Below are 26,749 nucleotides of genomic sequence, written 5' to 3' on the forward strand. Positions count from 1 at the left end.
TATCTATCTATCTATCTATCTATCTATCTATCTATCTATCTATCTATTGTGTAAGGTGCTGTTTCCTAATTCTTAGCCAGTTTGTGTTTTCTATACAGGAGGGCTCTTTTTTTTTAAGTTAAATTTTTATCCAGACACTTTACTGAAGGTGTTTATCAGCTGTAGGAGTTCCCTGGTAGAATTTTTCAGGTACTTTTGTATACTATCATATCATCTGCATATAGTGATATTTTGACTTCTTCCTTTCTGATTTGAATCTCCTTGATCTCCTTTTGTTGTCCTACTGCTCTAGCTAGGACTTCAAATACTTTATTAAAGATATATGGAGAGAGTGGGCAGCCTTGTCTTGACCATGATGATAATAGACTTGGTTTAAGTTTTTCTCCATTTACTTTGATGTTGGCTATAGACTTGCTGTATACTGCCTTTACTATGTATAGGCATTTACCTGTTATCCCTGATCTCTTCAAGACTTTTAACATGAATGGGTATTGTATTTTGTCAAATGACTTTTCAGTTTCTAAGAAGATGATCATGTGGTTCTTTTCTTCCAGTTTGTTTGTATGTTGGATTGCATTGATAGATTTCTGTGTATTGAACCATTCCTGTATACCTGGGATGAATTCTATTTGGTCATGGTGGATAACATCTTTGAGATTTTCTTGGAATCAGTGTTTTACTAAATATTTTTGCATCAATGTTCATAAGGAAAATTAGTCTGATATTCTTTTATTTATTGGGTCTTTGTGTGGTTTAGTTATCAATGTGACTGTGCCTCCTAGAATAAATTTGGTAATGTTTCTTCTGTTTCTATTTTGTGGAATAGTTTGAAGCGCATTGGTATTATCTTTTTTTTTTTTTTTTTTTTTTTAAGATCTGGTAGAATTCTGAGCTGAAAACATCTGGCCCTATTTTTTTTTTCTATTTACTTTCAGGATATAGGATAATTTAATTTGTTTGCCTGATCTTGATTCAACCTTGGTAAGTGGAATTTATCAATTCCACTTCATTTAGATTTTCAAATGTTGTGGCATCTAGGCTTTTGAAATAAGACCAAACGATTGTTTGTATTTCCTCAGTGTCTGTCATTAAATCCCCCCCCTTTTTTTTTTATCTCTCATTTGGTTGGTTGGTTTAGTGTCTTTCTGACTTTTAGTTAGTTTGGCCAAGGGTTTGTATATCTTGTTGATGTTCTTAAGGAACCAGCTCATGGTTTCATTGATTCTTTGAATTGCTTCCTTTGTTTTTAATTTATTGATTTCAGCCCTAAGTTTGATTATTTCCAGCTGTCTACTCCTCTTGAGTGTGTCTGCGTCTTCTTTTTCTAGAAATTTCAGGTGTGTCATTAAAAAGATGACACCAATGCTCTTCAAACTATTCCACAAAATAGAAACAGAAGAAACATTACTAAGCTCATTCTAGGAGGCCACGGTCACATTGATAACTAAACTGACAGGCTGCTATGCTGTCTCCTGAATATTTATGAATCTATTCATAGACAAATGTACTCCCAGCCTTAATCAGCAACATCTCTTAGTAATAAATGGGTGTGAATGCAGATACCAAAGACAGATGGATTTTCAGTATGCTGTAAGTGACAGCTTAGTGCTCAACTGTAAGGAGGACATTACCTTGCACTCGCTTACCTTAGGGGATGGTGTTGAGGAAGGGGTAGAGAGACTATAAGAGCCAGGAGGTAGGGAGAAGCACCTTGAAATGCTGTCTTGTGTGCATGGAATAGCCACGGCAGTTATGGTCTCAGAGCAAATTGGGTAGTTGTAATGAGCTTGCACAAGGTGGGCCTGTCAACACTCAGGCTTGGATTTGAGAGGGAGCATATGAAGACCTACCATAGTCTGCTGAATTACTAGCTAGTGATAATTTTAGAGGAAGGTCATTGTCTTCAGATGTGTACACACTGACGAACCAAATGCCTCCAGGGGATAGTTGTGTGGACCCAATGAAAAAGAATTGGTGTTAAAAAGAGACTCATAGCGAGAAAGGAAATGGTAGTAGGTATAGGAGGGAGATGAAAGCATTTGGGGACATTGTAGTAATCAGAAGACACTATATACATGTGTAAAAATAGGCCAAGAAATAAATGGCTTACAATATTCTTTTATTGCTGTCCGTAACTCATGTCCAGGCACCCATGTGAAACTCTACATGTGCAGGCTTCTGACATTACTTGTAGGAACCGTGTCATAGCAAACTACCTGATCCTCTGGCTCTTACAGTCTTTCTGCTTCTTTTCCTGCAATTTCTTTAGCCTTAGATGCGGGAATTATTTTGTAGATGTATACTTTAGGACTGTGATCCAGAATTTTGCATTTTGATTGGTTGTATTTTTCTGTAATGATTTCTGTCTGTTCTAAAGGGAAGTTTCCTTGATGTGGACAAGCACTACACTCATGTGTAGGCATAAGAACAAGTATTTAAAATGTAGTTAGAGAGTGTGCATGTTTAGTAAAACAGTTTGTAGGTTCTTCTTCAAATCCAGGATTTCACCTGTCTTGGTTTTTAGTACAAGGCATTGTTTCCCTCTTATTGAGTGAGTCTTTTGTCCAGTTCATGACTTATTGGTATATGGTGGAGTGGCTTTGAAATATAAGCAAAAAGTGATTTATTAGTGTCACAAGAGTCATGGTACTGTTGCACAAATGAGTATATCTTGTCAGGTAGGGAGGTACTAATGTCTGTAGGATCCAAGCTAGAGAACGCCATTGGTGCCTTCTTTTTCACTTATCAGGCAATAAAGCAGCCTCTTCCCGTACTATGAAAGCCAGCTGACAGGGAGGAGGCTTCAAACATAGCTCTAGCCTGATTTTTTTATATTAAACAAACAAATGTGCATGATGTCTTTAGCTATTCAAACCTTTTCATTCCCGGCATTCCCTATCTCTACTTTAATAACTTCAGTGTTCTTCTCGTTACTCTCCCTTAAGGCAACCACTTCCCAATAGTAGTTTTGTAGACTTGTAGCCTTTCCAGGAATTCTAAGAGGAATGCATACAATTGGAGATTGGAGGCCAAGATACAGGTACAAGGTAACATATGAATTCCACTTGGGGTATCTTTATGTATACATTATCATGTTTGTGATTTTTGTGGTTTCTCCATGGTACGGATATCTGGGACTGCTAAATCGCTTCCCTCTCTTGGCAGAGTACACAGTATTTGCTAGAACCATGAAAGGTAGACGGCAGAGGTGCTCAGTGCAAGTCCAATGCAATCATAGGCGTCCTGTGTCCTTATCGTAACTTAAATTAACTAAGTTATATATAACCAGAAATTAATATGTTTCCTTGAGACTTTATCAAACTAGCTTAATCTTATTTGTCCCTTGTCTCTCCTTCTGTTTCTGTATTGACCTTCCTACGACTTCTCCCATTACAAGCCCCTCCTCTTTATTCCATTTATTAGTGGACCTGTATGTGTTGGTTTATGGGTTTAGGTGTGTGAGTACAATGCTTGGGATGCCAGAAGAGGGTGCCAGATTCCTCGGAGATGGAGGTACAGACAGTTGTAATTTGGTTGATGTGCATGTGGGGAAGTGAACTTGGATCCCTTAAGAGAAGTTAAATGCTATTGAACCACTCTTTTTCTTTCTCTCCCTCCTTCTTTTCCTCTCTCCTTTGTCTGTCTCCATTTTTCTCCCTCTTTACTTCTTTGGAGTTCTTTGTGTTTTAGATATTAATCCCTCCTTGGATGTTGTAGGCATTTATGCCTATTAACTGCCTTTACTATATTTATTGTGTTCTGGTATTTTCAATTTTAGAAGCATAAAGTTTCATACATTATTTTGACTTTCTAATCATTTAAAAGTAAATTGTTCAATCTCCATAGGTTTGAATAATTTTAAATATTCCTTCTGGTTTCTTTTTGTCATTATGATTTGGTAAAACACAGGAAAATATCAACTTTATTTTTTGTAAAATAAATATTTTTTGTACTCTAAACTATGATGTATCTTAGGGAAATTATATGGTCTCCTAATAAGACCCTGTCTTTTACAGTGTGTTGTATAGTTTATTCTCTAGTCTGTTGTTATGTAATGAACCCTATTTAATAGTTTAAATCTGAAGGGTTTTTTGTTGTTGTTCCTTTTGTGTTTCACTCTGAAATATTATCTATGGCTGCAAATGGGATATATAGGAGACTCATTTTTGTTTCTCTGATGAATCTTTCTCTTCATATCTATTAGTGCTTATTTAATGAAATTTTGGGAATAAACACTGAGTATCTCTATTTAAAGCTATACCTTCTCAGTAGATTTTTTTCCCTTTGTTTACAAGTAGTGACACTCCTTAGCTTCTCTATGTTTGGATTTATAGTTTCTGTTCCAGATCTTGGTCACCAACTCAAGAATGCATACTGATTCAACTTGTTTTTAGTATCATTCTTTTTTTTTCACTATTTCACTTCTATCTGTGTATATTATTGTTTTAAAGGTCTTTAAAATATCAAAATAGAAAGCTGGATCCTTTAAATTGGAGACTTTTCATTTTTAAAAATAATTTATTATTTATTACCATTTATTCACTTTGTATTCCAGCTGTATCCCTTCCTTCCTCTACTCCCAGTTCCATCCTCCTTCTCTCTTCTTTTTCGATGATCCTCCCCTAGTCCACTGATAGGCGAGGTCCTTCTCTCCTTCTCTCTGATCTAGCCTACCAGGTCTCATGAGGACTGGCTGCTTAGTCTTTCCCCGTGGCCTGGAAGGGTTGCAGCCCCCAAAAGGAGGTGATCAATGAGCTGAACACTGAGTTCATGTAAGAGACAGCCCCTGATCCCCTCACTAGGGAATCCCAATGGTGACTGAGCTTTCTATGAGCTACATCTGAGCAGGGGCTTAGGTCTTTTCTATGCATGGTCCTTGGTTGGAGTATCAGTCTCTGCATAGCCCCCATGTGTCCAGGATTCTTGGCTCTATTGGTCTTCTTGTGTCCCTTCCAGGTCTTTCTATCTCCCCCTTCTTCCATAACCTTCCCTGCACTCTGCCCAAAGTTTGGTTATGAGTCTCCACATATGCTTTGACAGTGAATCCCTGATGTACAATGGGTACACAGAGGAATACACACACACACACACACACACACACACACACACACACACACACACTCTGAGGGTGAAAGAGGGAGGGCTGGAGCAGAGACTGACTGGCACGAAGGCACATATACAAAAAGACCACGAGGATTACCTTTTAATCTCCCATCTAACTATATGTATCACTTCTTGATTTTCTAAGGCTTTACTTAAATAATCATCACATAAAAACTGACAGAATGAATTGAAATTTGTTGTTTAGCAATTTTTCATTGACTTACTTTATATACTATTAGAGAAGGCCATTTCCCTAGGATGATTTTTATGTGTCATATGCAAATATGGAGAGTCATAAGTCTCCTACTGACCTGACTTACTGGTATGGGTACTAGCCTTTATGAGCCATCTAATGGTGGTGCATTTGTAAGCATCTGGCCCCAGGTCCTGAACTGTGACTCTCTTTCCCTTTAGGGAAATAAACAGTAGCAATCTCAGCTAACCCCTTCCTTACTGTCAAAAGCATTTATGTCACAGGAAATTGACATGCTTCACTGAGGATGATTCAGTGCTGTGTGCTTCTCAGAGAAAAGCTGGGAGTAGTTAAAGGCTTTGTTTTATCATTCTCATTCTATTCTTTCTCCTCCAAATAAAAAGCAACTTTCCCAGATTAAATAGAACATTTCCCTCTTTTTGGAACTCTTCTGTTATTCTTCTTGGTAGGTTCTAGATCCTTGAATTATTCTGGGTTTTTTTTTTTTAATACTATAGTCAATTTCCTGGAACATACCAAGTGATAGTCATGGCCCCAGTAAAAGCCATGATTGATATTGTTTAGTGTTTTAGAACTTAAACTTCAGACTCCTTTTCTTACAGATAATATTTATTTCAAGTACCATTGCCCTGTCCTTAAGGACAAAGATGTTCCTAACATGTGAAGAACAATGACAATTTCCAAAGTTAATAAAACAAAATGGTGACATGGAAGGCAAAGTCAAGAAGTTCAGAGATAGTGTTGGGATTGTTGAGTTGTTCTGACATTCCTTAAGTTAGAGATTCCTTTTCTGTGGGGACCACTTGTCAAAGAAAGCTCATGTTATTTTATTCAGGTCCTAACACTTCAGCATGATATTCTACCAAAAGAAAAGTACAAGCAACATTTCCATCCCCCTGTGTGTACATGCTCTAAGTGTCCAGTGCCTTGTCCTCCACAAAAGTGTTAAGTCAATGAAGAATTAAAAAAAAATCTCTAAAATCTGTATACCTGAATAAGATAAGCAAGAAGGAGGACCCTAGGGAAGTTACTCAATCCTCATCCAGAAAGGCAAATGGGATAGGCATCAGAAGCAGGTGAAAACAGGGAACAGGACAGGAGCCTACCACAGAGGGCCTCTGAAAGATGCTACCCAGCAAGGGTATTGGAGTAGATGCTAAGACTTATAGACAAATTTTGGCAGAGTGTAGGGAATCTTATAAAAGAAGGGGGAGATAGAAAGATCTGGACAGGACAGGAGCTCCACAAGGAGACCAACAGAATAAAAAAATCTGGGCCCATGGACCTTTGCAGTGATCGGTATTCTAACCAAGGACTATGATTGGAGAGAACCTAGACCTCCTGCTCAGATGTACCCCATGGCAGTTCAGTGTCCAAGTGAGTTACCTAGTAAGGGGAACAGGGACTGTCTCTTAAATGAACTCAATTGGCTGGCTCTGTGATCACCTACCTCCCCCTGTGGTGGTTTTGGGAGGTAGCCTTACCAGACCACAGTGGAAGACAATGCAGCCAGGCCTGAAGAGACCTGATAGGCTAGGGGAAGAGGGCTTCCCCTGTCATTGGACTGGTGGAAGGAGCAGGTGAGAAGAGGGATGGATGGTGGGACTAGTAGGAGAATAGGGAAGGGTCTACAGCTGGGATACAAAGTGAATAAATTGTAATAGGTAAATAAATAATTATATCCACAAACATAGTTTAAAAACGAATAATTTTAAATGTATCATTTCAGATATATCCAGAAAAGATTTATTAATAAACCTTAGAAAATCAGAAAGTGATATAGCCATCATGGAAGATTAAACTTTGAGATAGAGGGTCTCTCTGTCTTTCTCTCAGTGTATATGTGGACACATGCAAGTAAGTGCACGTGCCTCTGCCTATGCACGTGCATGTGCTTGTGCCTTTGCTTGTGTGTGTGAGAGAGAGAGTGAGGGTGTGTGTGTGAGAGTGAGTGTGTGCTGTATACAAATGATTCTGTGTAATGTGTCTTTTGGAAATCCTCACAGAAACTATAGTTGCTGAAACCCACAGAGAGTCAACATTTCTTCACATAAGTGAGCTGTGAGTGACTGTGAGTCTTCATGATAACAACCTAAAGAACATGCCTAGGGCAGGTGCAGTTTTAGTTCCTATCTTGCCCTGGTAGGCAGTCTTGTAGTTATCTTTATAGGTAAGTCCAAATATATACTGCTATGTGCCATGTATCATGGAAGTCCAGAAGTGTTTCAGGATAAGGCCAAAGGCCATGAGCCTCCTCTCTGATGGGGACATACTATTCTCTATGGTTCCCCTAGGCAGGAGATATGACTTGTGTCTGGGAACAGGGTTGTTAAGGTTATCAAAAACAATGCTGAAATGAAACCCACAACCACCCTTAATTTCCTTCTCTCATAGGAGAATTACAACTAAAACACAAGAATGCCAATGGTCTTCATGCACCACAGAATACCAGTGAGTTGAAGTAGAACAAACAGGGCGCTAACTGTAAAAATTGAGAAACAACTTTAAAAGCAGAGATAAAAATATTGCCTTCAATCAGGAGAGCTTAGTGAGGAACCCCCCCCCCCGCCAATTACTGCATCTGTCAGATGTTACTGAAACTGGAAAAAGGGGAGGGCCTTCTGAGTCACAGCAGTGAAGCAGTGATGATGTCCAGGAATATGGTATTTCCTATCTTGTTCTGGTCAAGCCAGTTAGACACAGAGTTGCATTTGCTTGGGAATTTCTTGGCCCTGCCCACTTCCATACAATTCTACTCCCACTCAGCTGAGCAGCCAGTCCTATAAAGAGGTCCTTGGCTGCATGACTGCAGACTGCTGGTCCTCAGTTCCTGGACTACTTTGGAGAAACTGGTGAGTGCCATTTCTTGAGATGATCTGTCTGTATGGTCTTCTTATGTGTTGTAGTTAATTGTGAGGAAGTAAGTGTTGTGAGTCCAGTTTTGATCATGGGATAAATGGTGCCCACGAGGTAGTCAGAAATTTAGCAATGGACACTATAGTCCACTGTGACAAGTGGTTTTCCTTCTTTATGGTAGGCAGTTGAACAGAGTTCAACTTATTTCTCTTTCATATGCATCTCTTGGTGCTCTCTGAAAAGCCATGAACTTTTTCAGGTGTTATAACCTGAGATTTTTCCTGATCTGTCCTTAATGTCTAACACCAGACAACACCTGGGATGATATAGGTAATGAAGGGGACAGGAATTTGCTTTGAGGTTTCCAGGGTACCAGAACATGAGATTGCCTGTCTTGAAGGAATTTCTTTATGTAAACAGCATGAATTGTTTCATGTTATCCACAAAAAAGGGTATAAATCAAGAAAGATTTTTATAAGGTTACTGCAACAGATTGCTGGCAGGAAAGGGGAAATCCAGAAGTCCTAAAACTGTAGTTGGAAGGTTATATTCATGCCTGGAGAGAGAAATGGATCTGATGTTCCAAGTCTCCATCAATCTTCTCTGTATTGATAACTCCTGAACACTCTCACGTAATGTCTTTCAGATCCTGAGACTTCACCACGATGTCTTACCAACAGCAGCAGTGCAAGCAGCCCTGCCAGCCTCCTCCTGTGTGTCCACCCCCAAAGTGCCCTGAGCCTTGTCCTCCTCCAAAGTGCCCCGAGCCTTGTCCTCCTCCAAAGTGCCCCGAGCCTTGTCCTCCTCCCCCATGCCAGCAGAAATGTCCTCCTGTGCAACCTTCTCCACCGTGTCAGCAGAAGTGCCCTCCCAAGAGCAAGTGAGGGATGGTTTCAGCAGCATCGGGAACAAGAGAAGAGAAGTGAATGTCTCTCCTCTACCTCCAGAGCAACATGCCCATCTTTTCTTCAAGGTCTGTCATGGATGCAGAAGAATATTCCCCACCCTTCTGCCACCTCCATATGCCAGTGATGATCTCTGACAGGAAAGAAATTTGCTTGTTCCTGTATTCTTGCTTTTGTCAAGATGCTGCTGAGAATGGGTCTTCTTCAGTGGCCCAATCGGACAAGTTTCAAAAATCTGTGATTTGGGCAGACTATTTTCAGTGTTGTTTCATTTTCTGAATAAAGTACTATGTTGTTGATGGTATTCATTCATGTTCATTTTCTTGAAAAGTCACATTAGGATATGTTCATGTTCTTTGGTTTCTATCATTTGCCCTGCTTGAAAGTCTGCTGTAAGCCACTTTTGATTGAATTTTGCATCATATCACAGTATAGTTAGTTTCCACGCTATGTTACTTTGATATGATGAAACACCATGCCCCAAATACATTTAGGAAGGAAAGTGTTATTTGATTTACACTTACACATCAGTGAAACAAGACAGAAAAGGAACTGAAACTGGTAGAGGCCCTGGAGGCAGGAGCTGCTGCAGTGCTATGGAGTGGTACTGCTTCACACGGCTTGACCAGCCTGCTTTCTTCCAGAACGCTAGACTACCAGCCTAGAAATTATGCCATCCATAATTGGATTTGCTCTTCCCCTTAACTGCTAATTAAAAAAAAACTCTGCCAAAGACACATTTGTACTCCAGTCTTATAGAGACATTCTTCAAATGATGATCTCTCCTCTCTAATGACCCTAGCTGGTACCAAGTTGACATCAAACTAGCCAGAACATGAAGAGTTGATTGCTTAAGGAACGCATCATGTCATTCTGCCAACTACAATGTCCGTTCCAGTACATGCAAAAACACAATCTCTACTTCAGCACATGCTAATTTAAGGAGAGTATTAATATACACGTATTTATGTGCCACTTGTTTTCTATTTTACACCCCCACCCCCACCTAGCGTATTCACACTCACACTTTCCACTTCCCTAGTTCTTACATATGTACATTAATCTATCCTTGTTAGAAGTGGGCTGAGAGTCTTGTTCTGAGATATGTCCCATTGTCCCATGCTAGCAGAAATATCCTCCTGTGCAACCTACTTCACCATGCCAGCAGAAGTACCCACCTAAGAGCAAGTGAGGTCTTCAGCAGTCATGAGGACCGTGGGAAGACAACAGAAGCCATCTCATGCTTTTCTATATCAATAACTTTATCTTCATTTCAACATTTATCATGGCTGCAGAACAATCTTCTCTAAACGTCAACTTCCCTGTGTCTCTTACGACTTATGCTAGGGAAGGCATTTCCCTGAGACTGTAATCCTGCTCTTGTCAAGGGAATTCTAAAAATGGCCCTTCTTCCGTGATTTAGCATCCCAGATGCTCAGAGGGAAGAGCAGCAGGTGTTTGCTCAGTGCTGTCAGAGTATGGTTTCCAAACCCGCGTCTCCATTGTTCCATTTCCTCAAAAGAGTGCAATCATATTCATGGCATTCATGTGGTTTCTTCTTTAAAACTAACTTCATCATCTTTATGATATGCTTATATTTCTTTATTTTTACCCTCTGATTCACATGTCAATGCAGCAATTCCATTTTGACTTAATTTTGGATCATAGTAAAGATTGCCTAGTGTTTGTTTGCTTGAAGGGCACATTATTTTAGTCTGCTTAACTGGAATCCCTCTTTTTAGGACATGCTAACTTAAGAAGACAATATGGTATTTAGTCATGCATATACCATTTGGATCATATTTTGCCTAAACTACAAACAGTTTACTCACAGTTTTCTCCCTAATCTGGCCTAATATTTCCATACTTACATTAATATATCTTAATTAATTTATTCTGATTTCATATTTAAACAAACATGCTCATGTTGTCTTTCAGAATGTCCTTATTTTTCATTTCATGATGTTATGTAGTTATATCAATTTGAGTGACTACAACATGATACCCTTGTTCTTTATGACTGGATATTACTCTGGTACATATACGTGTCATGCAGTCTTAACAGAGTCATTCATTGATGGGCACCAATTTGATTAGGTAACTTTCATAATATGACCATTATCCATACATTGACCTTCAGCCCCACCAAGACAATCATGTCCATCATCTCCACCAGAGTAATCACAAGTTCATCACTACTACCAGCACCTGCTACATCATGAGGACCTTTACCATCACAGTGACATCAACCACAGTTATTCCAGTGTAGGAGTGGTTCAGATAAACTACCCGGCAAAGGAAATATGATTCTAAACTATATTATTCTTTATATTTTATTCTTCCCTTTATTTTGTATTTTCTTTATTTCTTGTGTAATACAGCAAATAAAGGACCATAAAGGAATGAGAAAATCACTCAATTTAAATCTTTGGCAATGGTTACAACACAAGAGACACTGAAATAACTTTCAACAATCATTTGTCACCTTTCCACCTTTGTCACTGGCTTTGTTTAACTGTCTATAACAAAGAAATTCTTCTTGTGCCTCATTTCTGAAAATATTTTGTAAGTTAATTTGATTCTATATGTGTTCAATTTGGTGTTTCCCAAGTTTGCTTATAATTGTTAATATTGCAGTAATGCAGCTTTTCTTCATAAGTACTGAGTACTCCAGTCGATTAAGGTCATGGCAAATGACAGCTAAATCCAGTCTTGGGGACTGAGAATGTAAGTGGAATAAATGAGAATGTAAATGGATTAAAACAATGTTCTCTTTGAACTCCCGAAGTTTAAACCACTTTTGCCCCTAAATCACCAAGGTAGTCTGTTCAATTACATGTCTTTTGAGGACAGGTGTGAAGTTCTGTGATTTTTCTGGAGTTTTTCTTGGTTCTATCCCCTAAAACTGACTCATATCCTGGGTACAACTTTCAAGTAGTAATGTTGAAAAAAAATCTCTTAAGGGATTTATCAGTTCTATATAAGTAACTATGCCTTTCTAATGTCACCTTTTACCACCCTGCAGCATATCTTCCTTTCCAAAAGGAATGAAACTTTCCATGGAAAATGTCATGAGAAAGAAGAGTCTTACTGACATAGAAAAACTTCATTCATGATATCTACTGAAGGAAAACCGATACAATGTTCCAATGACTATGACTGAGATTGAAAAAAAAAAAGTGTTCTTTGGAATTGAAGAAACATATCCCTATCCCTTAGGAAGGCATTAGTTTACACAGCATATGCACACTCCTCTTCTCTTATGAATGCTCTCAGTGGAAGCTTTGGTTCAGTACCCTGAGTCAGCTATTCCATGTGCACATGTGTGCTTATGCCAGTGTCTTGTTTGTACACCACAAACACAGTGTTTGACGTCATGCCTGTCTTGGAAGCTTTTCTCAATGAAATGTCTTCTTCAGTTCCAAGGGCCACCCATGTAATATAATCAGTCTGGACCAACACCAAAACCCTCATTCTTCCTATAAATGTGAGTCAAGGGTCAGATTCCTCAAGACAAGGAAATGAGAAGAACACAACTTCTGGAGATCAGTGGGAGTTTTAACGCCAATTTTTTTAGTGTGTCATTTCTTATCTGGTACCTAAACATCTAATTCCAGGACCAGGCCTGTTTACATTTCACTTCTTTCTTCCATGAAGCTCATGTTTCCTGTCGGAACCTCTGTTTTTACCAATGCTCATGTTTTATGATTAATTGCTGTCTTAAGTACCTTGTCTCTGATTTGGGCTCCCCAAAGTGAAGAGTCTTTGCATATTGGCTCAAATACTTATCTTATTAATCAATCAATCAATCAATAAATTAATTAACATTTATTATTTTTTCACTTTATATCCCACCCCCTTGTCTCCTCCCAGTTCCAACCCCTTCCCTCTCTCCTTGTCTCTCTCCTAGTTCAGAAATAGGGAGCAATTATCCCCTACCATCTGACCCCAGCCTATCAAGTCTCAAGAGGATGCCTGCATCCTCTTCCTCTGTAGACTGGCAAGGGGGAAGTGATCAAAGAAATGGTACAGCAGAGTCTTCATTAGAGACAGGCCTTGTTTCCTTACTAGGCAACACACAGGTAAACTTAGATGCCTGTTGGCTACAGCTGAGCAGAGGGGTCTTGTTTTTCTCCATGCATGGTCCATGGTTAGTGCATCAATTTCTGCAGGCCCCCCCCAGGCACAGACTTGTTGGCTTTATTGGTCTCCGTGTGGAGCTCCTGTTTTCTCCAGGCTCTTCTATCCCCCAAATCTCCCATAAGGCTTCCTAGGCTATACCCAAAGTTTGGATGTGCCTTTCAGCATTTGCTTAGATCTTCTGCTTGATGTAGTCTTTCAGAGGACATCATGATAGGCTACATCCTGTTCGTTCTCTTCAAAGCTTCCAGTGTATATTCTATTTGACCATCTGAACGAGAATCAAACATCCTCCTTAAGATTATCCTTGCTATTTAAATTCTTTATGTCTCTTGATTGTAGTATGGTTATCCAGTATTATATGACTAATGTCTTCTTATAAGTGAGTACATACCATGCATGTCTTTCTGGTTCTGGGTTACCAAACTCAGGATGACCTTTTCCAGCTCCCTGAATTTTCCTGCACATTTCATGATTTTCTGTGAAGTATTCCATTGTGGAAAAGCACCAAAATTTCTTCATCTGTTCTTCAGTTGAGGGACATCTAGCTTGTTTCCAGATTGTGGCTATTATGAATAAAGCAGCTATGAACATAGTTGAGCAAATGTCCTTGTTGTATGGTGGAGCATTTTTCAGCTATATGCCCATGAGTGGTATAGCTGAGTCTTTAGGTAGCAGTTTTCCCTGTTTTCTGAGAAAGCACCATTCTGATTTCCAACATAGTTGTACGAGTTTACACTCCCACCAGCCATGGAGGAGGGTTCCCTTTGCACAACCTGCTCCAGCATGTTCTGTCACTTGAGTTTTTGTTCTTAATCATTTTGACTGTTGTAAGATGCAATCTCAGAGTCATTTTGATCTGCATATCCCTGATGACTAAGGACACTGAACATTTCTTTTTTTTTAATTTTATTTTTCTTTTTAGTTACATTTTGTTAACTCTGTGTCCCAGCTGTATCCCGCTCCCTCATTCCCTCCCCAACCCCACACTCCCTCCCTGGTCTCCTCCCTGCCCCTTTCCAAGTCCCCTGATAGGGGAGGACCTCCTCCCCTTTCATTTGACCCTGTTTTATCAGGTATCTTCAGGGCTGGCTGCAAAGTCCTCCTCTGTGGCCTAACAGACTGCTCCTCCCCTGGGGGGGGGGGGTGGTCAAACAGCCTGTCCTTGAGATCCTCTTAGAAATAGTCCGTGTTCCCCTTACTTTGGAAAACTACTTGGTTACTGAGCTACCACGGGCCACATCCGAGCAGAAGTTCTAGGTTATATCCATAGATGGTCCTTGGTTGAGTGTCAGTCTCAGAAAACACCCTGTGCCCAGATATATTTGGTCCTTGTGGAGCTCCTATCCTTTCCATATCATACTAACTTCCCTTCTTTCATATGATTCCCTGCACTCTGCCGAGGGTTTGGTTATGAGTCTTAGTGTCTGCTTTGAAACACTGCTAGGTAGAGTCTTTCAGATGCCTTTTGTGGTAGACTCCTGTCATAATGAACATTTCTTTAAGTGTTGAGATTTCTCTGAGTAGCTCTGTACCTCATATTCAATAGGATTATTTGGTTTGTTGCTGTTTAATTTCTCGAGGGAGTTTTTTTTATACATATTTAGCCTTTTGGATATAGAGTTGGTAAAGATCTTTTCCAGTTCTGTAGGCTATTGTTTTGTTCTGTTGACAGTGTCCTTTGCTTTCCAGAAGCTTTTCAGTTTTGTGAGGTCCCATTTATTAATTGTTCATCTTAGAGCCTGAGTTTTTGCTGTTCTGATCTCGAAGTTGTCTCCTATTCCAATAAGATCAGTGTCCTTCCCCACTTTTTCTTCTAACAGATATACTGTGTCTGGTTTTATGTTGAGGTCTTTGATCCACTTGGACTTTAGCTTTGTTCAGGGTGATAAATATGGATATATTTCCATTTTTCTATATGTAGACACCTAGTCTGACCAGCACCAGTTTTTGCAGATGCTGTTTTTTTTTTCCCCACTGTGTGGTTTTGGTTTCTTTGTAAAAAATTAAGTATCCTTAGGCGTATGAGTTTATTTCTTCATCTTTGATTTTATGCCACTAATCTACAAGTCTTGTTCTGTGCCAGTACCATGCAGGTTTATTACTGTTGCTCTATAATAGTGCTTGAGATCAGGGATGGAGATACCTCCAGACGATCTCTTGTTGTAGAGGAGTGTTTTTAGCTATTCTGTGTTTCTTGTTAATTCATATGAAGTTGAGAATTTACTTTCAAGGTCTACGAAGAATTGTGTTAGCATTTTGATGGGAATTTCATTATAGCTGTAGGTTGCTTTTGGTAAGATGGCCATTTTTACTATGTTAATCTTACTGATCCTTGAGCATGGGAGATCTTTCTAATATCCTTTTCAACTTCTTTCTTCAGAGACTTGAATCTTTTCTTTTTTATTATGTCTTTCACTTGCTTGCCTAGAGTGACACCAAGAAAATTCATTCATTCATTCATTCATTCATTCATTCATTCATTCATTCATTCACTTTTTCTATTGAATTGGGTACTTTTCCCCTAATTTTATTCTCAGCCAGTTTGTGTTTTCTATAAAGGAGTGCTCCCACCCCGATTTTTTTTGTTTTTTTAGATTTTTTTAACCAAGGCAACTCTTTTTTTTTTAAATTTTTATTTTATTTTATTAATTACACTTTATTCACTTTGTATCCCCCCATAAGCCCCTCCCTCCTCCCTTCCTGGTCCCACCCTCCTTTCCCCTTTCTTCATGCATACCCCTCCCCAAGTCCACAGTTAGGGGAGGTCCTCCTCTCCCTCCTTCTGATCTTAGTCTATCAGGTCACATCAGGAGTGGGTGCATTATCATCTGTGGCCAGGTAAGACTGCTCCCCCCTCAGGGGGAGGTGATCAAAGAGCAGGCCAATCAGATTATGTCAGAGGCAGTCCCTCTTCCCATTACTATGTAACCCACTTGGACACTAAACTGCCATGGACTACATCTGTGCAGGGGTTCTAGGTTATCTCCATGCCTGGTACTTGCTTGGAGTATGAGTCTCTGGGAAGACCCCTGTGTTCAAATTTTCTGGTTCTGCTGCTTTCCTTGTGGAGTTTCTGTCCTCTCCAGATCTTACTATTTCCCACTTCTTACATAAGATTCCATGCACTCTGCCCAACAGTTGGCCATTAGTCTCAGCGTCTGCTTTGATAGTTTGCCGGGTAGAGCCTTTCAGAGGCCCTCTGTGGCAGGTTCCTAGGTTGTTTCCTGTTTTCTTCTTCTTCTTATGTCCATCCTCTTTGCCTTTCGGGATGGGAATTGAGCGTTTTAGTCAGGGTCTCTCTTGATTAGTTTCTTTAGATGTACAGATTTTAGTAGGTTTATCCTATGTTATATGTCTATATGAGTGAGTATATACTGTGTGTTTCTTTCTGCTTCTGGGACAGCTCACTCAGGATGATCCTTTCCAGGTCCCATCATTTACCTGCAAATTTCATGTTATTTTGTTTTTAAAAGTTAAATTTGTATCCAGACACTTTTCTCCTTTATTTTTACTTTTTAAAATTTTTTTATATTTTTATAAATTACAGTTTATTCACATTGTATCCCTGCTGTAGCACCCTCCATTATCCCCTTCCAACCCTACCCTTCCTTATCTCTTCCCATTCCCTTCTCCAAGTCCACTGATAGGGGAGGTCCTCCCTTCCTTCCCTCTGACTCTAGCCTATAAAGTCTCATCAGGACTGGCTGCATTGTTTTCCTCTGTGGCCTGGTAAGGCTGCTCCCCATCATGGGTTGGTGATCAACAAGCCAGCCACTGAGTTCATGTCTGAGACAGTCTCTATTCCCCTTACTAGGGAATCTATTTGGAGACTGAGCTGCCATGGGTTACATATATCCAGGGGTTCAAGAGGTTCTAGGTTATCTCCACGCATGGTCCTTGGTTGGAATATCAGTCTCAGAAAAGACCCCAGTGCCCAGAATATAGGACAGTTTAATTTGTTTGCCTGATCTTGATTCAACCTTTAAGTGGAACTTATCAAGAACACTGTCCATTTCATTTAGATTTTCAAATGTTGTGGAATCTAGGCTTTTGAAGTAACACCTAATGATTGTTTGGATTTCCTCAGTATCTGTCACTACACACCCTTTTTTATTTCTGATTTTATTGGTTTAGACAGTGTCTCTCTGACTTTTAGTTAGTTTGGGTAAGGGTTTGTTTGTGTATCTTGTTGATGTTCTTTTTTTTAATTCTTTATTAATTACACTTTATTCACTTTGTATCCCCCCTGTGGTTTCCTCCCTCCTTCCATCCCAATCTCTCCCTTCCTCCACCCTCTGCATGCATGCCCCTCCCCAATTCCACTGATAGCAGAGGTCTTCTTTTCCCTCCTTCTGATCCTAGTCAATTAGGTCTCATCAGGAGTGGCTGCATTGTCTTCTACTGTGGCGTGGTAATGTTGCTTCCCCCTCAGGGGAGGTAATTAAAGAGCAGGCCAATCAGATCATGTCAGAGACAGTCCCTGTTTCTATTACAATGGAACCCACTTGGATATTGAACTGCCATGGGCTATATCTGTGCAGGGGTATTAGGTCATCTTCATGCATAGTCCTTATTGGAGTATCAGTCTCAGGAAAGACACCTGTGCTCAGATTTTTTTGGTTCTGTTTCTCTCCTTGTGGAGTTCCTGTCCTCTCCAGATCTTACTATTTCCCACTTCTTCCATAAGATTTCCTGCACTCTGCCCAAAGGTTGCGCATAAGTCTCAGCATCTGCATTGATAGTCTGCAGGGCAGAGCTTTTCAGAGGTCCTCTGTGTGAGGCTTGTGACTTGTTCCCCTTTTCTCCTTCTTCTGATGTCCATCCTCTTTGCCTTTCTGTATAGGAATTGAACATTTTAGCAAGAGTCCTCCTTCTTCATTAGTTTCTTTAGGTGTACAGATTTTAGTAGATTTATACTATATTATATGTCTATATGAGTGAGTATATACCATGTGTGTCTTTCTGCTTCTGGGATAGCTCACTCAGGATGATCCTTTCCAGTTCCCTCCATTTACCTGCATATTTCATGATTTCCTTGTTTTTCATTGCGGAGTAATATTCCATTGTGTAGCTATGCCACAATTTCTGTATCCATTCTTCAGTTGAGGGGCATCTGGGCTGTTTTTAGCTTCTGGCTGTTACAAATAAAGCTACTACAAACATGGTTGAGCAAATGTCATTATTGTGTACTTGAGCCTCTATTGAATATATGACTAGGAGTGGTATAGCTGGATCTTGAGGAAGTGCTATTCCTAGTTGTCTGAGACAGCGCCAGCTCTTAATGGCTATCTGATCCAGGCAAGAACTGCAACCTCAACAGCAGGGTACCTCCAACAATTCCCCTCTAAAGGTCTCAAATTATTTAACTGTGCTTTCCTGTATTTCTTGAAGAATTTTATTTCTTTCCTCTGTAATCATTTTCATAAGTATAGATTTCATGTCATCTCTTGTGTTCCAGGTGTGTTAGGGTATCCTGAGTTGCTTTCCATGGGATAACTGGGTTCAGGGAACTCCATATTTCTCTGGATTTTCTTGATTGTGTTTTTATGCTGGCCATTCAGCCATTTGGTTGTGCCTGTTATTATTTATTTGAATGTGTTGCTTTTTGGACTTCTCATGGGTGTGGAAAGAGTCTTGGGCAGGAGCTGGATGTTCTTGCAAGAGCCCTCTTCAGACTGATGGAAATTGTCCCTGTGTAAGGAAGTTCTCAGGTAGTTGCCTGTCACTGTCCTCAGATGTATGATCCTGGGGAGCAAGTGGACTCCTCAGAGCCCAGGGACCTCATTTCACCAAGGAAAGTCATGAAATCAGTTGCCTTTCTACTGGCTTTCTTGCTCCCATGGTAGTGAGTCCACGACTTACTGGTATATGGTAGAGTGGATTTGAAATATAAGCAAAAAGTGATTTATTAGTGTCACAACTGTTGTGCTACCGTTGCACAAGTGAGTATATCTTGCCAGGTATGGTGGTACTAATGTCTGTAGGGTCCACAGCTAAGAAAGACCATTGGTGCCTTCTTTTTCACTTATCACACAACACAGCAGCCTCTTCCCGTACTATGAAAGCCAGCTGACAGGGAGGAGGCTTCAGACATAGCGCTAGCCTCATGTTTTTACATATTCAGCAAAAAAATGTGCATGATGTCTTTAGCTATTCAAACCTTTTCATTCCAGGTATTCCTTATCTCTACTGTCATATTTTCAGTGTTTTTCGATTTACTCTCCCTTAAGGCAACCACTTCCCAATAGTCTTTTTGTAGACCTCTAGCCTTTCCAGGAATTCTAAGAGGAATGCATACAATTAGAGACTGGAGTCCAAGATACATGTATAGGAGAAACCATTTGTCCAACCACTTTTTTCCTTTCTCTCCCTCCCTCCTTTCTTCTCTCTCTCTTTCTCTTTGTCTGTCTCCATTTCTCTTTCTCTTTATTATTTAGAGTTCTTTGTGTTTTAGATATTAATCCCTCATTGGATGTTGTAAGCATTTATGTCTATAAACTGCCTCTGTCATATATCTGGTGTTATGGTACAATTCTAGGAACATAAAGTTTTATACATTACTTTGACTTTCTAATCAGTTAAATGTAAGTGTTCAATCTCCATAGGTCTGTACAGTTTTAAATAGTCTTTTTGGTTTCTTTTTTGTTATGATTTGGTAAAACACAGGAAAATATCATCTTTATTTTTGCTAAGACTTACTTTGTACACTAAACTGTGACCTATCTTAGGGAAATTATATGAGCTCCTGATAAGGCCATTTTCCTAGGGTGATTCTTTCTGTGTTATATGCAAATATGGAGAGTCATAAGTCTCCTACAGACCTGATTTACTGGTATGGGTACTAGCCTTTATGAGCCATCTAATGGTGGTGCATTTGTAAGCATCTGTCCCCAGGTCCTGAACTGTGACTCTCTTTCCATTTAGGGAAATAAACAGTGGCAATCTCAGCTAACTACTTCCTTACTGTCAAAAGCATTTAAGTCTCAGGAAGATGACATGCTTCACTGAGGATGATTCAATGCTGTGTGCTTCTCAGAGAAAAGCTGGGAGTAGTTAAAGGCTTTGTTTTATCATTCTCATTTATTCTTTCTCCTCCAAATAAAAAGAAAGTTTTCTGGACCAAAGAGAACATTTTTTTCTTTTCTGAACTCTTCTGTTATTTCTTTTAGCAGGTTCTAGATCCTTGAATGATTCTGGGTTTTCTTTTATACTGTAGTCAATTTCCTGGAACATACCAAGTGATAATCATGGCCCCTGTAAAAGCCATCATTGATATTGTTTAGTGTTTTAGAACTTAAACTTCAGACTCCTTTTCTTACAGATAATATTTATTCCAAGTACCATTGCCCTGTCCTTTAGAACAAAGATGTTCCTAGCATGTGAAGAACAATGGCAATTTCCAAAGTTAATAAAACAAAATGGTGACATTGAAGGTAAAGTCAAGAATTTAGAGATATTTTTGGGAATGTTGAGTGGTTCTGATATTCCTTAAGCTAGAGATTCCTTCTCTGTGGGGACCACTTGTGAAAGAAATCTCATGTTATTTTATTCAGGCTCTGAGACTTCAGCATGATAGTCTACCAAAAGGAAAAGTACAAGCAACCTTTCCATCCTCTTGTGTGTACATGCTATAATTGTCCAGAGTCTTGTCCTCCATTAAAGTCAATCAAGAATTAAAAAAAAAACCCTAAAACTAAAACTTAATCTGTATACCTAAAGAAGCTAAGCAAGAAGAAGGACCCTAGGAAAGTTGCTCAATCCTCATTCAGAAAGGCAAATGGAATAGATATCAGAAGCAGGAGAAAACAGGGAAAGGAACATCAACCTGCCTCAGAGGCCCTCTGAAAGACTATGCCCAGAAGGTTATCAAAGTAGATGCTGAGATACATAGCCAAACTTTGGGCAGAGTGCAGAGTGAAAGAAGTGGAAAATAAAAAGATCTGGAGGGGATAGGAGCTCCAGAAGAAGAAAACAGAGCCAAGAAATCTGGGTCACAACGGTCATTGCAGAGATCAATACTCCAACCAAGGACCATGTATGTAGAGAACCTAGACCCTTTGCTTAGATTTTCACCGTGGCAACTCAGTTTCCAAGTGGGTGCTATAGTAAGGGGAATAGGGACTGTCTCTGACATGATCTCAGTGGCTGGCTCTTTGATCACTTCCCTATGGGATGGGCAGGGGCAGCTTTATCAGGCCACAGTGGAAGAGAATGCAGCCAGTCCTGATGAGATCTCAAAGGTTAGGGTCAGCTGGAAGGGGAGGAGGTCCTCACCTCTCAGTTGACTAGGTGAGGGGCAGAGGAAGAGAAGATAGATGGAGGGTGGGCCTGGGAGGAAAACAGGGAGGGCACTACAGCTGGGTACAAAGTAAATAAATTGTTATAAATAAATAAAAAATATAATAAATTGTATCCAAAAAATAATTTAAAAAACAAAAAATAATGTATTATTTCTAATATATTCAGCAATGATTTATTAATAAACCTCAGAGAATCAGAAGCAATCACAGCAGATTAAAATATAAGACAGAGGTTCTCTCTGCCTTTCTCTCAGTGTGTGTGTATGTGGACACATGCAAGTACATGACCCTCTGCCTATGCACATGCATGTGCTTGTGCCTTTGCTTGTGTGTGTGCTATACATAAATGATTCTGTGTAATGTGCCTTTTAGAAATTCTCAGAGAAACTTTAGTTGTTCTGACCCCCAGGAAATCATAACAGTTATTCACATAAGTGAGCTGTGAGTGACTGTGAGTCTTCATAACAACCTAAATAACAACATGCCTTGGGCAGGTGTAAATTTAGTTCCTATCTTGCCATGGTAAGCAGTCCTGTAGTTATCTTTATAGGTAAGTCCAAATATATACCACTACGTGCCATGTATCATGGAAGTCCTGAAGGGTCTCGGATAAGGCCAAAGGCCATGAGCCATCTTTCTGATGGGGAAATGCTATTCTCTATAGTTCACAGAAAAGAATCAAACCCAGGCAGGAGATATGACTTGTCTCTGGGAACAGGGTTGTCAGAGTTATCAAAGACAATGCTGAAATGAAAACCCACAAATAACTTGAATTTCCTTCCCTTTGTTCATAGGAGAAATACACCTAAAGCACAAGAATGCCTATGGTCTGATGTACCACAGAATACCAGTGAGTTGAAGTAGAACACACAGGACACCAGCTGTAAAAATTGAGTAACAATTGTAAAAACAGAGATTAAAATACTGTCTTCAATCAAGAAATAGAGCTTAGTGAGGAACCCCCCCCCCCCAATTACTGCATCTGTCAGATGTTACTGAAACTGGAAAAAGAGGAGGGCCTTCTGAGTCACAGCAGTGAAGCAGTGATGATGTCCAGGAACATGGTATTTCCTATCTTGTTCTGGTCAAGCCAGTTAGACACAGAGTTGCATTTGCTTGGGAATTTCTTGGCCCTGCCCACTTCCATACAATTCTACTCCCACTCAGCTGAGCAGCCAGTCCTATAAAGAGGTCCTTGGCTGCATGACTGCAGACTGCTGGTCCTCAGTTCCTGGACTACTTTGGAGAAACTGGTGAGTGCCATTTCTTGAGATGATCTGTCTGTATGGTCTTCTTATGTGTTGTAGTTAATTGTGAGGAAGTAAGTGTTGTGAGTCCAGTTTTGATCATGGGATAAATGGTGCCCACGAGGTAGTCAGAAATTTAGCAATGGACACTATAGTCCACTGTGACAAGTGGTTTTCCTTCTTTATGGTAGGTGGTTGAACAGAGTACCTTTCTCTTTCTTATGTATCTCTTGGTGTTCTCTGAAAACTCCTGAATTTCATCAGGTGTTATATACTGCGATTTTCCTCATCTTTCTTTTACTGTCCAACAGCAGACAACCTTCTGTGTGATACAGGTAAGATGAAGGGGACAGGAATATGTTTTGAGATTTCCAGGGCACCAGAACTTGAGATTGCCTGTCTTGAAGGAATTTTTTGTATAAACAGTATGAATTGTTTCCTTGGAAGAAAATATGTTGTCCAGAAAAAAAAGTGTATAAAACAAGAAAGATTTTTCCAAGATTAATGCAACAGATTACTGGTAGGAAAGGGTAAATACAAGAAGTCCTAAAACAGGAGGAGTTGGAGAATCATATTCATGCCTGGAGAGAAAAATTAATCTGAAGTTTCAAGGCTCCATCAATCTTCTCTGTGTTGATAACTCCTGAACACTCTCACGTAATGTCTTTCAGATCCTGAGACTTCACCACGATGTCTTACCAACAGCAGCAGTGCAAGCAGCCCTGCCAGCCTCCTCCTGTGTGCCCACCCCCAAAGTGCCCTGAGCCTTGTCCTCCAAAGTGCCCTGAGCCTTGTCCTCCTCCAAAGTGCCCAGAGCCTTGTCCTCCTCCAAAGTGCCCCGAGCCTTGCCCTCCTCCCCCATGCCAGCAGAAATGTCCTCCTGTGCAACCTTCTCCACCATGTCAGCAGAAGTGCCCACCCAAGAGCAAGTGAGGGATGGTTTCAGCAGCATCGGGAACAAGAGAAGAGAAGTGAATGTCTCTCTTCTACCTCCAGAGCAACATGCCCATCTTTTCTTCAACATCTGTCATGGATGCAGAAGAATATTCTCCACCCTTCAGCCATCTCCATATGCCAGTGATGATCTCTGACAGGAAATAAATTGACTTGTCCCCCTATATTCTTCCTTTTGTCAAGATGCTGCTGAGAATGGGTCTTCTTCAGTGGCCTAATCGGACAAGTTTCAAAAATCTGTGATTTGGGCAGACTATTTTCAGTGTTGTTTCATTTTCTGAATAAATTACTTTGTTGTTGATGGTATTCATTCATGTTCACTTTCTTGAAAAGTCTCATTAGGATATTTTCTTGTTCTTTGATTTCTATCCTTTGCCCTATTTGAAAGTCTGCTGTAAGCCTCTTTTGACTGAATTTGGATCATATCATAGTATAGTTATTTTCCAAGTTATGGTTATTTTTGATATGAAACACCATGCCCCAAATACATTGGATGGAAAGTGTTATTGGATTTATTTACACTTCCATATCTATAATCAATCAGTGAAACAAGACAGGAAAGGAACTGAAACAGGGAGAGCACCTGGAGGCAGGAGCTGATGCAGAGGCTATGGAGGAGTGCTGCTTCCTGGCTTCTGCACATGCTTGCTCAGCCTGCTTTCTTCCAGAATTCATGACCAGCCTAGAAGTTATGGTATGCATAGTTGGATTTGCTCTACCCCCTTATTTGAGTCATAGATGTTCAGAATTGAGATGTCTTCTTGTTGGAATTTTCTTTTGATTGAGCATGATGTGCCCTTCCTCTTGTCTTTTGACTGATTTTTGGTGAAAGTCTATTTTATTAGATATTAGAATAGATAATCCAGCTTGCTTCTTGGGTTTATTTCCTTAATTTTTTTTTCAACCCTTTACTCTCAGGTATTATCTTTCTTTGTGGCTGAGGTGCATTTCTGTTTGCAGCAGAATGATGGGTCATGTTTAAGCAGCCATTCTTTTAATTTCTGTCTTTTTGTTGGATAGTTGAGTCCATTGATGTTGAGAGAGATTAATGATCAGTGACTGTAGTTCCTTTTTTGTGTTGGTTGAGATAGTGTGATTGTATACTTGTCTACTTTTCGTTTTTCTGTAGTAAAGTTATTTATGTCTTATGTTTTTTTGGATGTAGTTAATCTCCTCAGGTGGCAGTTTTCTTTCTCTTATCTTCTGTAGGCTTGTGTTTCTGCATAAAGATATTTAAATTTTGTTTTGTCATGGAATATTTTTGTTTTCTCCATCTATGGTGGTTGAAAATTTTGCTGATTATGGTTGTCTGGCCTGACATCTGTGGTCTCTTAACGTTTGCAAAATGTCTGCTTCAACCTTTCTGGCTTTTATGGTTTCTGCTGAGAAATCAGGTATGATTCTCATAGGTTTAGCATTATATGTTACTTGGCCTTTTTCCCTTGCTGCTTTCAATATTGTTCTTTGTTCTGTACATTTATTGTTTTGATTATGTGGCAGGATTTTCTTCCTGGCCTAATCTATTTGGTGTTCTGTAGGCCTCTTCTATGTTTATAGGCATCTCTTCCTTAAGATTGGGGAAATTTTCATTCATGATTTTGTTGAAACTATTTTCTGGTCCTTGGAGCTGGGAATCTTCTCTTTCTTCCATTCTTGTCATTCTTAAGTTTCTTCTTTTTATGGTGTCTTTGATTTATTGGGTGTTTTGTATCAGGAATCTTTTTGATTTTACATTTTCTTTGAGCGATGTGTTGATTTTTTTCCATGTTGTTTTCTACACCTGACTTCTTTCCTCCATCTCTTTTATTCTGTTGGTGATGCTTACCTCCTTAGTTACTACTTCATCCCTTATGTTCTCCTTCTCCAGGAGTTCTTCAGTTTGTGCTCTTTATTTGTATTCCCATCTTCAGATCTTGAACAGTTTTATTGATTTCCTTCACTTGTTTGTATTTGCCTTCATTTCTTTAAATGGTTTGTTCATTTCATTCACCTATTTGTACTTTCTTGTATTTCTTTCAGTGATTTATTTATTTCCCCGTTGGTTTTCCTCCTGCCTGGAAACTACTTCCAAGCAGGCCACAAAGTCAAGAGGGGCAGGAGATGAGAAGTGTGCCTGGAATTGCTGGCAGTGAGAACCATACAGGGATTACACAGGTCAGAAACAGCTGATGGCTAGTTCAACTTTAATTCTAGAGAACAAAGGTCATATACCCTTAGGAGTGGGTGTGGGGCAGCAAGAATAGGTGTACATAATTGGTTGGAATTAAGCACTTCAAGATTGTTTGATTTGCATTATTCAGCATGCTCCTATCATAAGAGTAGAATGTTAGTACCCAATTAGTATAGAGCAACAGGGAAGGGAGAGCTAGCAGTGATCTCTGTCAGAGGCCAAACATCAAGTGTGGTTAGGGGAGTCTGTTTCTAAAGATACTCTCCAGATGAAGTCCAGCAGAGAATAGGGGACCCTGCCACTATGAGGGAGTTCTGCCTTTTGTGTGGTGCTCTTAATGGTTATCTGATCCAGGCAAGAACTGCAACTCAACAGCAGGGTACCTCCAACATTTCCCCTCTAAAGGTCTCAAATTTAACTGTGATTTCCTGTATTTCTTGAAGAATTTTATTCCTTTCCTCTGTTATCATTTTCATAAGTATAGATTTCATGTCATCTCTTGTGTTCCAGGTGTGTTAGGGTATCCTGAGTTGCTTTCCATGGGATAACTAGGTTCAGGGAACTCCATATTGCTCTGGATTTTCTTGATTGTGTTTTTATGCTGGCCATTTAGCCATTTGGTTGTGCCTGTCATTATTTATTTGAATGTGTTGCGTTTTGGACTTCTCATGGGTGTGGAAAGAGTCCTGGGCAGGAGCTGGATGTTCTTGCAGGAGCCCTCTTCAGACTGATGGAAATTGTCCCTGTGTAAGGAAGTTCTCAGGTAGTTGCCTGTCACTGTCCTCAGATGTATGATCCTGGGGAGCAAGTGGACTCCTCAGGGCTCAGGGAACTCATTTCACCAAGGAAAGTCATGA

At 39.8% G+C, this 26,749-nt stretch overlaps 2 protein-coding genes across 2 annotated transcripts; both read left to right on the forward strand.

Annotated features, from left to right (window-relative positions):
- Positions 1-8,825: 8,825 nt before the first annotated feature.
- LOC129673835 (small proline-rich protein 2E) lies at positions 8,826-9,057 on the forward strand. Its single transcript, XM_055603654.1, has one exon. The coding sequence runs from the start codon at positions 8,839-8,841 to the stop codon at positions 9,055-9,057; it is 219 nt and encodes a 72-aa protein (XP_055459629.1). The 5' UTR covers positions 8,826-8,838.
- Positions 9,058-23,458: 14,401 nt separating this feature from the next.
- Positions 23,459-23,701, forward strand: LOC129673968 (small proline-rich protein 2D). Its single transcript, XM_055603870.1, has one exon. The coding sequence runs from the start codon at positions 23,459-23,461 to the stop codon at positions 23,699-23,701; it is 243 nt and encodes an 80-aa protein (XP_055459845.1).
- The last annotated feature ends 3,048 nt before the right edge of the window (positions 23,702-26,749 follow it).

The sequence above is a fragment of the Psammomys obesus genome, unplaced genomic scaffold (assembly GCF_907164565.1).
Source record: "Psammomys obesus unplaced genomic scaffold, mPsaObe1.curated_primary_1811, whole genome shotgun sequence".
NCBI classification, from domain to species: domain Eukaryota; kingdom Metazoa; phylum Chordata; class Mammalia; order Rodentia; family Muridae; genus Psammomys; species Psammomys obesus.